General features: G+C 34.9%; 1 protein-coding gene across 3 annotated transcripts in view; it reads left to right on the top strand.

Annotated features, from left to right (window-relative positions):
• The window catches only part of Arhgap24 (Rho GTPase activating protein 24), a 747,975-nt gene that overhangs the window by 356,950 nt on the left and 377,846 nt on the right, over nucleotides 1-13,179 (top strand). For all 3 annotated transcript variants that reach the window (XM_058583413.1, XM_046457583.2, XM_046457584.2), the window contains exon 2: nucleotides 980-1,179. In XM_058583413.1, coding sequence (XP_058439396.1) covers nucleotides 1,000-1,179 — 180 coding nt within the window. In that variant the 5' untranslated portion in view covers nucleotides 980-999. The remainder of the gene's footprint in view (nucleotides 1-979; nucleotides 1,180-13,179) is intronic.

Below are 13,179 nucleotides of genomic sequence, written 5' to 3'. Positions count from 1 at the left end.
TCTTCCTGTCAGCTCACCTCCTCCAGTCCTCCTGCGGTGGTTCAGCTTTCTAACTGTTGATTAATATTTTCCCTGTAATTAGCTTCTTTTCTTGCTATGTATACAGTATTCAGCCTTGCACTTCTTCATATATCACGTTAGAATATTCTTCCCTATGTCATGGGCGGGGGTACCCACTCATTCCTGAAGGCTGAAGGTGAGAGTAGGGTAAAGGAAGGACAAGTGACCAGGCAGGGTTTTTGTTTTTTTGTTTTCTCCCAAACTTCTTTGGCTGCACTAATTTCCAACCAGCCAGAGAAACTCTCAAGAGGATACATCTTGAGAAATGTTCACATATGCAAACCAAATGTCTTCCAATGAGGTTTTTTTTTTTTTTTTTTTTTTTTTAAATCTCTTTAAACATTAACACATGTGGAGCTAGAGCTTGCTCAGGTAATCCCAGGCCCGCACAGGCAGGCCCCGTCAGCAGGCACCAGACACACAGGCCCCCATCTTAAGAATTATGTTTTTGTTGGTCATTTTCATAAATTGCTTCTTTACACATTACCTCTAGAACTTTCCCATTCTTAAGTCTACTCAGGAAAAAGAGGTTCTCCTCATTCAGCAGCCAAACTCATTTAAGGAGGCAGGAAAGCATAGCAAGGTCTTTCCAAGATGCCTCTGGGCATGTTGTTGTCAGGTCTGTGGTTTTCATCCAGAAATTTGGCCAGTAAGTTGATTGGTCCTTGGTTCTTTTCTTTTCTTTTCTTTTCTTTTCTTTTCTTTCCCTCCCTCCCTCCCTCCCTCCCTCCCTTCCTTTCCTTCCTTCCTTCCTTCCTTCCTTCCTTCCTTCCTTCCTTCCTTCCTTCCTTCCTTCCTTCTTTCTTTCTTTCTTTCTTTCTTTCTTTCTTTCTTTCTTTCTTCTTTCTTTCTGTTTTAAGAAAGAATTGAATATAGCACAGCACCTTAGTCTTTCCCTTTCATTGTGTTTCTCAAACAGGAAAGTCCATCAGCTTGATCATGGAGGAGAACAATGACTCCACGGAGAACCCCCAACAAGGCCAAGGGCGGCAAAACGCCAGAAAGTGTGGGTGGCTGAGGAAGCAAGGAGGCTTTGTCAAGACCTGGCATACCCGCTGGTTTGTGCTCAAGGGAGATCAGCTCTATTATTTCAAAGATGAAGATGAAACCAAGCCCCTGGTAAGTAGGAAAAAATAAAAAGCATTGCAGGCCTAAGAAAGCCAAGAACAAGTGGGATTTACTAGAAACTGATGGAGACTAAAGCCATCTCAAATTCCTTCATTTTCTAGCCATCCTTCATGCTTCTTCACCATTGTTTGCTTTAATGTGGAGCCGATGAACTTGCTAATTGAGGCCAACAAGCAGATTATACTTGTCTAATGTTAATTTTCTTTTTACTAAGCTGGAAAAGAATACCCGAGTCCCTCAGGCACGCTAACTTCATGAGAGATATTTAATGCACATCTACTAGAAGATACACTTTGTAGCCCAAACATCTTTCTTTTGGGGTGGGGGGAATAAGTTAAAAGGATAGACTTGAAGGCAAACTGTAAACACGACTGACTTTCAGTAATTTCTGAGACATCTTCAATAAGAATTCTCAGAGGCATCCGCTCCACCTTAACTCTTATAAAATATGGATATGGTACTAAACCAACACACATAATATACTCCTCTGGGAATCATTTCTGTGTTGCTTCGTGGTTCCTTAGCAGTCTTTTATTTCCTTATTTTCTCAACCACAAATATCAAGTCTCCAGTGGCAGAAGAAAAATCTCCAAACTGCATTTTGTAGCTGCAACAGGGGTTTTCAGCTGTGATCATTGCTCATTAATTGATAGATGGGAGCTGAGGCATCACCCTGCGATTTCCCCTCATCTACATCTGTGGGATGTATAAATCAGAGAAGAGTCATTGTAGATTAGTTTATGTAAACATCCCTGACAGTATGTTCTTGAGGCTATTTCCTCTTGTGTTAAAGTTCAAGAACTTAATTAGGAATTTGGATCGAGACTCTGCTTTAGTATTTTAAATTCCAGAGGCATTATAATTTCACAAGGTTCTCATTCCTTTAATTGAATTTCATAAAAATAGCAAAGAAAGTACAACTATAAACCCAAATCATTCTCTGTTTTCTTTTTTTGTGTGATTCCTACTCATTTTTTAATGTCCACAAAGGATATTTACACACATTTTCTTAAGAAGTACTCAAAATAATGCTCTGAGGTAGATGTTATTAATCCCATTTTGCCCTTAGAAGTCCAGGCTTAGGTGTGATTCAGATAACCCAAAGTGCAAAAGATGATGGGGCCGTGATTTTGTCTGGATACATCTGAGTTCATATGGCCAGAGGAATGTAACTTAATAAGCTGGTCCCACATTAATATTATGACAGTGAGAGCACATTTCTGCATCTGTTATTTTACTTGACATAGCAAACCTGTGAGGAATACCAGGATTATTTTAACAGATCAAAACATTGTGGCTTAGAGCTTATGAAGTGACACGATCAAGATCACATAGAGATCAGAGGCAAAGTAGTGCCTGTGATGTTACCTAAAATCGTACCCATTCATGTTAACAACTCAGTCCACCTCACACCATGCCAGAATGAGAGTCCATGGGATCGGACACGAAATCTTATCATATTTCTATTTTGTTTGGTGAGCTCCTCCATATTCGTTTCCACTCTGATTCCCCATGTTCTATGTTTTTCCACATTAACTTGATCCCTTTCACTGAGTTTGGTAAAATGATTTTGGTAAAAATAATATCTGGATATCTTGTGTTCAGGATAATAACTCACAATCTTATTCTGAGTATTGTATGATAAAGAACAAGGTGCCCTTTTCTCATTACACCTTGTAATTAAACACCAAAAAGTAGATCTTCTTGAAAAATGTTATAGCTGGACAAAAAATGATATCTATTTGTATTTGTCTGTGTAGCAACCAAAGGGCTATTGCTGATGAATGGCAGATGAGGACTAGAATCAGAGTTCCTTGCTCCTGATACAGTGCTCCTTCTGTTTTGCCTTTTGCCCTCCCAGTGAGATTCAACTTTTCTTTAGACTTACTTTTAGTAAGAAGTATATCTTGGTTATGTTCAACTTCAGTGCTTCTAACACAAGTATGCCCTGGGCCTTTGTATGTTTTCATGAAGGATACTTCAATAATATTGGAACAAACAAGCATTACTAAAGAAATGAAAAAAAAATTCAATCTTTTAAGCATTCCTAACCAGCTAGAAATGTTCAATAAACATAACCTCCTTTTGTTTTCTTCTCTCTTACAAGGCATTTACTAAAATAGGCACATAAAACCCCTGAAATGTGTTTCTCTCTTGTCCCAGAATAAGGATCTTAACTTACTTATGGAAAACTGTCAGTGAGTTTCTCCTAAACTCAATAAAGAAAATCAAACTGTATCATTATCTTTATTGTGAAAAATGCTCACCTGCTGAGGAAAATATATAAGCAAAATTATAATCACAATAGAGTACCATGGAAATGCTAAATGCTGTGAAAACACAATGTAATTAACACCAAGGAATGAGTGGTGCTCATCTGGTAGGGTTGGGAAAAGGTGCATGAGGTAAAAGATGACTCCTACCTGGGGTGAGGGAGATTTGTGGAGGTTTTCCAGGTGGATAAATTGGAAAAAGGAATTTAGAGCTGGGGGAAGATATGGAGTTGTATAATAGATACCTATTGATAGAGTGTTCCATAATGAAAGGGTGGCAAAATGGCAAGAAATGTCATTAGAGAAATCAGTGGGGCCATAATAGATAGGATATGTATGCAAAGCAGTTACTGCATTCCCTTGTAGGCATTGGGAAGCTATTTCCAGACAAGCTGCACAACTATGTTAATCTTGAAAATAATTAGGATAAATGTTTCCTAGTTTAAAACCTGAGTTAATGAATATAGTTTTCTCAATTAGGTTTTTCTTCCATTCATACCTTCAATTTTCATCTCTCCAAGAAAATATGTATATAACTATATTTATGCATAAATATGTATATATCTGATTTAGTGTATTACAGACTTAATCACTTGAACTTATTATTGATATTTTTATGTTCTTTTTTTTGTACCAGAGGTTGAACTCAGAGGCACTCAACCACTGAACCACATCCCCAGCCCTATTTTATATTTTATTGAGAGACAGGTTCTCACTGAGTTGCTTAGGGCCTTGCTTTTGTTGAGATTGGCTTTGAACTTGTTGTGATCCTCCTGACTCGGCCTCCCATGCTGATTATAGGCGTGCATCACCGCGCCTGGCTTATTTTTATGTTTTTATTCACATTGAACCTTGCCTTCCAAATATTCAACAACTTGTGCAAGTGTGAGGACCTAGAAAGTTTCACCTCCACTTTTCTTATTTTCTTTTTTGAGCCAAGACAAAAATGCCTCTAGGTTCTCCTCTATAGGGACAGTATCTGATTGTAAACAATGACTTTCCAGTGTTTAACCAAGGTTCCCTTGCAATATATTAGCAGCTTTTCTCAAAATATAGCTATTTCATATTTAAAATAAATCAAACATTATATTCTTAGTATCCTGTGATTTTTTAAAGAAAATTGAAATAAAATCCCATAACTAGTTTATCATGAATAAAACTTTCTCCAGAAATCATTGGCTACAAGTGTTTGCACTTATATAGAAATGTATTTTATTCACAACAGATTTAAAAACAAAAGGCGATTTTTGTTTCTGAAAAACACATACACACAGAAAAGTGATGTATGTAGTCAACTTATGAAAATACATTAATATATCCATAATTCTGTGACTCAGAGGCCACTACTGTAAACATTCTATATGGTTGTATTTTTCCATTTTGAGGTAATATTTTTATTTTTATTTTTAAATTTTATAATAAAGTCTTATTTACTTTTAGAGAAAAAATTTAGAAATCATACCATGCAGAAGACTAAAAAAAAAAAATCCTCCCTATCACTGCATACTCCTAGGACTTTGGAATAGTGATTTTTAGAAAGGTTTTAGAACAAAGTTACACTAAATTCATGAAAGTTTCTGTGTGGTCATCTTTTATTATTAATAGTGATGACAAATGACTGAGGCCTTAATTATAGATACCATAACACCAAGGGAGCAGATAAAGCATGAATGTTAGTTATCCTAAAACTCAGGCAATTTTGCTGGTTTTGTTAAATGAATCCATTGATAAATTTCAAATGCTCTTTTGGATCCATTTATCTTAATTCTATCATGAAGTGTATTATTACTTAAATAAAAGCTGAATCTCAACTTGGGCTATGCTAGAGAATACTTCTGACATACTATCATGCTAGAAGTGGACAGGAGAAAGCATCGATTTTTCGGAGCCAGTTTGAGACTCCTGATTAAATGGCTAAAACCTAACAGGCACCAACCCAATTAATTTAGTCTAGACATTCTACAGCAGTTATTGATCCAATTGTGTGGGGAATGTTTTTTCTGGACATGACGAGAGTGACACTATATTAGATCACAATAGATTTTCTTAGGGAACAAAATGATTTTGAGTGAATTATAACCTGAGGGCTGACCACTAAATGTGCAAGCATTGACTGCTGATTAAGAGTAAGCTCTAATTTTAAATATTTAATGAAATTCATGAGTTCATGAGATCTAGAAATCTCTAAGTCATTGCTGTTCTCTGTTATAAAATATGAGCCAGAAGGAGTCAAAGCCCCAACTAAGTGCTTAAAATAACACTGAAAACACTAAAACTTGGATTTCATCCTCAAATCCAAAACAGATTTCTACATGGCATCCAAACCTTTGGGTGTTTAAAAAGACATATAAAATGGTTCTGTATGTCATCATGAAATTTAAGAGCTCTTAGTGCTTTCCTAGAAATGATCAAGACAGAAAGTATTAATATAAAATATTCTACTATTAGTTGAATAATGTTGCTTATCACTGTATAGCAATATAGGCATAAGATGTATGTATTTATTTCAGAGTAAATAAAAGTAAAATTGTTTGGGTTGAATTTTGGCTTATCTACTTACTAATTGAGATACATTGGACAAATGTGATAGCTTGCTTAAGCTTTAATATACCCATCTGTACAATGACATAATAATAGTACATACCTCATAACATTACTGGGAGGATTAAATGAGAATTTATGTAGATGATTTTATAGAAAGCAATGGCATCAAACAAATGTTAGCTATTTTTATAATGTTAGACTATTGTATTTTAAGAGACTTATACTCATCATTTATTCATTTGATTATTTAAAATTTCAAAATGTGCTTGTAAGTTTCTAATGTGTCTGTGGGGATTATGCCATTTTTGAAGAAATATAAATGTGATATATATTACAGAGAAAAGTGATATGTGCAGCCAACTTTTGAAAATACATTAATATATTCATAATTTTGTCACAGGTCACTACTGTAATTGTTTTACATGGTTTTACTTTTCAATTTTGAGATAATATTTTTTTTCTATTTTGAATATTTGATCATATGATAAGATTACACACACACACACACACACACACACACTCCCAAATAAGTATTTTAAAGAAAAAGCTTATTTGTTTCTCAAGTGAAAAATTCAAATAAGCAAGGGAAGGCTGTTTCAAAAAACTGGTTAGAAACCTAGGCTGCCAGTGATTTTGCATTTAAGTTTTAGCTTCCAAATTCCTTGAGTTATGCTTTTAACTGTTACTCAAAATGACTGATAGCTTTTGTGTTTGGGATGCAATTCAACATACAAACCAGATAGTCCATATTTTTACTAACTTATTAGCAGAAACAGGCAAATTTCCATTATGCCAACTAGTAGAGAAGAGAAGTTAGGGGTAAAAAATGAGTAAGTACAATGTTAAGTTGAACATTTGCATTTTTGGTGTTACGGAACAATTTTAAAAAGCTACTCTCCCCCCTAACAAATGAACTATTTCACAGCCATTTGGTATTTATTCTCTTTTAGAGTTTTTTGGGAAGTAGACCTTGTAGTTTTCTCTTCTTTAGCTTTATCCTGCCATAATCCAGCTGGTCTCTATTTTTCTAGAGTTATTATGTTCTTTCATTCAGTGACTATTAATCAATATAAACTATACAATTTACATTATAGCTTTAAAAACAATTTGATCAAAGTACATACAAGAGGAAGTGAGGGGAAAGGGAAAAATAATGCAAGGGGGAGAAATGAATGACAGTAGAGGGGGTAGAGAGAGAAGAGGGGAGGGGAGGGGAGGGGAGGGGGGATAGTAGAGGATAGGAAAGGCAGCAGAACACAACAGACACTAGTATGGCAATATGTGAATCAATGGATGTGTAACTGATGTGATTCTGCAATCTGTATATGGGGTAAAAATGGGAGTTCATAACCCACTTGAATCAAAGTGTGAAATATGATATATCAAGAACTATGTAATGTTTTGAACAACCAACAATAAAAAAAATAATTAAAAAAACCCCAATTTGATCACTTTTTATATACAAAGCAGTAAACCCAGATGCAAAAATTATTATTTTCACTATGAATTCTGGCTCCTTTATCTTACTGTAATGTTTTTAAAGCTTTTTGTAGTAGGCATTAATATTTCATTTCTTATTATTTCTTAGTAATATGCTATTGTATTAAATATACCAGATTTTGTTAATACATTTATCAGTTGATAGTTATTTGGGGTGCTTATGCTTTGGGGCTATACTGAATTGTACTGCTATGAATACTCACATACAAGTTTTCCTGTGGGATATAGGTGTGCACCTTCATGCCTACCTTCCTAGTAATTAAAAAGTATCTTTCCATTCAAAATGATGAAATACAAAACTCATGAGATAGGACCTGGGATGTAGCTCAGCAGTAGAGCACTTTGCCTGGTATGTGCCAGGCAGGCCCTGGGTTTGATCCCCAGCATCTCAAAAAAACAAAACAACAACAACAAAATGCATGAGGTAGAAAACTTGCCTGAAGTTTTTAAAACATAAAACTGCCACTTACTGCATGAAATTCTATCAATTAATTTCTTTTCAAAGAATTGTGGGTACAAAGGAATCCCTGAAGAGACACCAACATTTCTTGTGTCACTATCCAAACAGCTTTCAGAAGGGTCAATTTAAATATTAAGTTTAACCTTTCAACTCTTAGTATTATATATCCTATTATTACTAGGTGAGGACCTTCAAGTACTTAATTATGGATCTCTACTAACAGTCTGAATTGACAAGTCTCACCATATTTTAATTAAGATATTTTGGATCACATAAATTGATTTGATCTTGGAAATAATACTTTGTAGAAGCATTTTTTTTTTGTCTTTGAAAAGACAAAATGTCTTTGATTAGCCTCTTCAGCTGAATTGCATGTTTTTTCCTTCATTTTATAATCTAGTTTGGGACATAGAATTTGTGTAGCACTATCCCTGGGGACTTCCATTCTCTGGCATTTCACAAGACTGGTACTTTTCTAACCTTCCTATTTTAATGCCTATCTGAGAATTTCAGATTTTTCTCTTGTGAAATATATTATCAATTTTACTGATGTCCCGGAAACTAAAATAATAGTAAGCTTTCTTATTTCAGAGTTTAACTCAAGTATTCTTCAGTTTCTATTTTTTTAACAATGACAATTAGAAAGAGTTCCAGCTAATAAAAATTGAAAATACATTTTAAGAGGTGATCACATTGTTTACTGTGATTTAACAGGAAGATGAAAAGGGAATTAACATTCATTATGAGCTGTCATGTCTTATGTTCTTGGCTCAGTACTTTACATTCTTTCATTAATTCCCACAAAAACATTTTATGCATAGATTTTTTTTTATATCAGAAAATCAAACTTCAAAAGGCTTAAGAAAAAGTGATAACCCAAGGTGAGCTATTGGCAAAACTGGGCAGAATAGTGAAAAAAATAAGAAAATGGTCAAGAAGGAAAAAAATAAATGTTCTTTGGAAGTGGGCAGGATTCATCTAGTCTCAAGAGTTTTCTGAGCACATTTATTTATCAGCTAAGAAAGACAAAAGAAGGAACTTGATAGCAAGTTTAGTATATAGAACTAGAACTTGCATAAAGAAAAATTTATTCTTAAAGTAATGATGAGAATTTAGAGGCATGCTGGAGATTACAGAAATTATATTAATAACTCACTATTTTTGCTGAGAGTTCTTAGGAGAGGAAATGTTGACCTTCTCTAGACCATACTTGACAATTTGGGAAGAATGTTCAGAGTGTGTATCAAGATGAAATACAGAACCTGCTAAAATCTACATAGATAGGTTTTACCTAAATACCTACAGCTAATGCTCATTCTTTGGTGTTATTCATGAAATGAACCTCTTCAGGCTGTACAAGAGTTTTACACTTTTAGTTGTGTTACATTTCGCCACGCTGATCCATCCACACTCCTAACATAAACCTGAGTTTTGTTTCTGGCTGTCTTCATAATGAAGAGGACTCATGGACAAAAACAGACCGTGGTGCATTCTGTTTCTGACACAAGACAAATTGGATACAGAGCAGTGGCTGATGATTATGACTGAATTTTTAGACATGAAATGGAAGTGGCTAATCAGGAAATGTGTCATGGACTCTCTTCTTGAGCACATGACAGAGGACTGAGAAGAGCATGCCTATCATACCTGCTTTTGCCACTCACTTTTGTGGATTCCCATGGGATTATCCTTCTGGTAGGGTGAAGTCCTAGAGAGGAACCTGAAAAATTATAGAAAAGGCACTCTTTTTAACTGTTTTTCCATTTTAGTGTTATTACTAGAAGACAAATGATATGAAGATCTGAACAGTTGCTGATATGATGATGCTGGAAAATAGATTTGGATATTTAGGGCAAGGAATTAATGAAACTTTTATAATATCATAGAATTTAAAAATGAGCAGTATTCCTCTTTTCTTCCATTTCCTTTATTCTACCCCAAGTAGAGGAGGTTCCACTTTGGTAAGTTGGGCTTGTAGGCTTTGTCACTTGCACTATCCAATGATGGTTCCCAGTAATGGATGAAAAGTCCAATCCAAACATACCCCCCCCCACACACACACACACACTTTGCTCCCCTACTTACTGCTATCCAGAAGGAAGAATTGCCAGTTATCTTCTTTATACTTTGCATCTAATTTGTTCTTGGCCCAGTATACAAAAGATTTGGTCTTGATCCTTCATTGAAGAAACAATTTCTGAATTTTGAATCCCTTTGCTTTTGCATCTCTTTTTGCATATTTACATCTCTCTTGTTTTTTACTCCTTTTCTTCATTCTATCTCTCAGCAAATAATTGCAGACTGGTCAAGTAGAGAGTTCCATTTATTTAGACACTACTCTCCCCCTGCCATCTCTATTTCATTCTTTTTTAAATTTTTTTTTAGTTGTAACAGACACAATACCTTTATTTTACTTATTTGTTTTTATGTGGTGCTGAGGATCGAACCCAGGGCCTCACACATGTAAGGCAAATGCGCTACCAACTGAGCTACAACCCAGCCCCTCTCTTTCATTCTTGCTCATACTCTTTGAGTTCAGTTGCTGGGACCAGGTCTTACATCACAGTGTAGTAGAAAGAACTAAACTTTGGATTTGGATTTTGGGTAAAAATAGAGGAAGGAAGACATTGTGGTGTTCAAGGCTACTTACAGTTACTTTGCATAAGGAGAAGGAGTTTTCCCTTGTCAACCCAGTGTACCAGGGATCTCTGTGCAGAAGCTTTGAACCAAAGTCTAAACTAGCAAATATATGAGAACTTGTTTATTACTATTTTGCATATAGTCTCATGGTGAAAGGGGATTGGTTGAATGAAATTTTCAGATATTCCTGTAGCTCTGCAAAATGCCACTGTGAGACTGTCTCTGTAGCATGCCAATTCCTATAGCTCAATAGAAAAGCTTGGATAGCAATATTCCAAGCATATCATTTAATAGAAGAGTAAACTGAGAGACAGAGAAGATTATAGATTTTTATAAAAGTTCCTCATACTTAATAAAATAGAGACTTACTTAGATTTACATAATAGCTAAAAATAGCTCATGTATTTGATCAGAGTTTCAAATCTAGGTCTTCTACCAAAAGCACTGAAGCTGGAGAATTAGACCATAATCTTTGATGTTCCTATTTCTCAAAATGGGAAATAGGGTTCTATCAGAACCTTATAAAGTACCCATAGTAATTTTTTAAGGTGCTAGGATTGAGCCTAGGACCTGGCAAATGATAGACAAAATATTCTACCACTAAACTAGAGCCCCAGCCCTTTAAAAAACATTATTATAATTATTTTGTTATTTCGGAGGCATGTTCTTCCTAAATTGCCCATACTAGCCTTGAACTTGCAATCCTCCTGCCTCAGCCTACTGAGTAACTGGGATATAGGTGTGTACCTCTATACCCAGCTTCATAGTAACTTTAAAAATTATCTTATAACTACTATAAAATCAAAGACTGCTTCAAGTTTTCAATAGCTATGTTTCATTTGTTTTCATAATGACATTGGCCCCAAGTGCTGTTCCTTAATTAACTTATTAGAAGAATAGAAATATACTTAATAAAAAATGTTGCATTTCCTTAAAGTGAAGGCCAAATGACTCACCATACAGCACTTTCTGAACAAAGGTTTCCCAGTATTAGAATAGATATAAGTGTTAGGCAAATTGTGGTACCATACTCTCCTGTGCTATAGCAATCAAAACCTAATTTATATTTAGTTATAAACATTTTTTTAAATAGCATCATCTGACAGATCACATGAATGTGGCTTGTCATTTAGTGCTAGGCATGCACATGATTGAACCATTAACAAAAGCCTCCAGTTGCTTTTTTATCCTGTTTGATGATACTTCCTGCTTACTAAATGCCTTGTTCTGCTCTTTCACTCAATAGCCTTTGTTTATTTAAGAGAAAGTAAAATCATGTTTGATGTCCTTCTGCCCTTCCTGGATTCCTTCTTTCATTGTCTTTACCCCATGGAATATGGGGTTGGAAATAAGTAGGGTTCTCAGGTCAATTCTCACTGAACCCCATAAATATCTGACAGAAGTTGCCATGTAGGATTGCTTCTCTCTCTTATTGGTGACCTCCAGTTCAGGGACCCTCTCACTTAGCACAGTGCATTCCTCAGTATGTACTCAAATCATGTCCATTGACTGAGAAGTACCATAAATTCATATTCAACAGGAACATATGATTTTTTGAAGTTCAATGAAGATACAAAATTCATTATTGAGGTTTATGCACTTTTCAAGATGGATCCTGAGATTGTTTTAAACTAGAAGTTAGATGGTTAAAATTAACTCAATATTTATTTCATTTCTGAAGTTTCAAAAATCTAACCTTTTCTTTTATTATCAGTGCAGTTTGTAAAATGTGTGGGGAAGAATTTAAAGGCAGGGATTCCTGAAAACTTTGTACCTGGAATAATCTGACCCATAATCCTTTGGCCAGAGATGTAGAAACCTTCTATTTTTGCTTCCCCATATCAAATTGGCTTTTTTTCTTTCTTTTTTTTTTTTGTGTGTGGGGGGGTGTGGGCGGTGCTGGGGAATCAAACCCAGGGCCTTTTGAATGCTAGGCAAGTACTCTACTAACTGAGCTATATCCTCAGCCTGCAAACTGTTTATTTTATTTCATTTTTTATTCTCTCTTTTGATACTTTTCCCCTTGGGATACAGGTAGTGAGTTATCTTTACCTGGAGGCCTGGGTTGGAGAGAGAGTTGGATGGGTTTGGCTCAGGCAAGCCAACTCAACAGGTTCCCTTTGTCAAATTTACTACAATGGAACTTTACCCTTATAATAAGAGCATAGTGAATGAATTTTAAGATGAAATTTTGCATTTTGCATTTTTGTGACTTTTTTAGGGTACTATTCTGAGACATCTATCATCAAAATACTTTAATAAGTGTATATAATATGACATCTATCATCAAAATATTTTAATAAGCATATATAATATGCTAATACTAATCCTATATGTTAAAGAAGTCTTTCAAAGTAGACTCAAAAATTTAAAAAGTAGAAAGTGGGTTTTCATTTTGCAAATATTTCTCTCTTAATTATAAGTCTGCAAATTAGCTCTGGTATTTTTCAAAGGCATTGCCGCAAGTTACATACCATGCCACATTTATTCTTGAAAAATTACTATAATGTGCATTTCATGTTAATTTAGATTATCCCTTTTTTTAAGAAAGTAAAGAGAATTCACTCTTAAAGG

This window comes from Marmota monax, unplaced genomic scaffold (assembly GCF_021218885.2).
Source record: "Marmota monax isolate L192 unplaced genomic scaffold, Marmota_monax_Labrador192_F-V1.1 WCK01_AAM20220418_F8-fsc00128, whole genome shotgun sequence".
NCBI lineage: Eukaryota > Metazoa > Chordata > Mammalia > Rodentia > Sciuridae > Marmota > Marmota monax.
The sequence above is the reverse complement of the archived record's forward strand: the minus strand, read 5'-3'. Positions and strand labels throughout refer to the sequence as shown.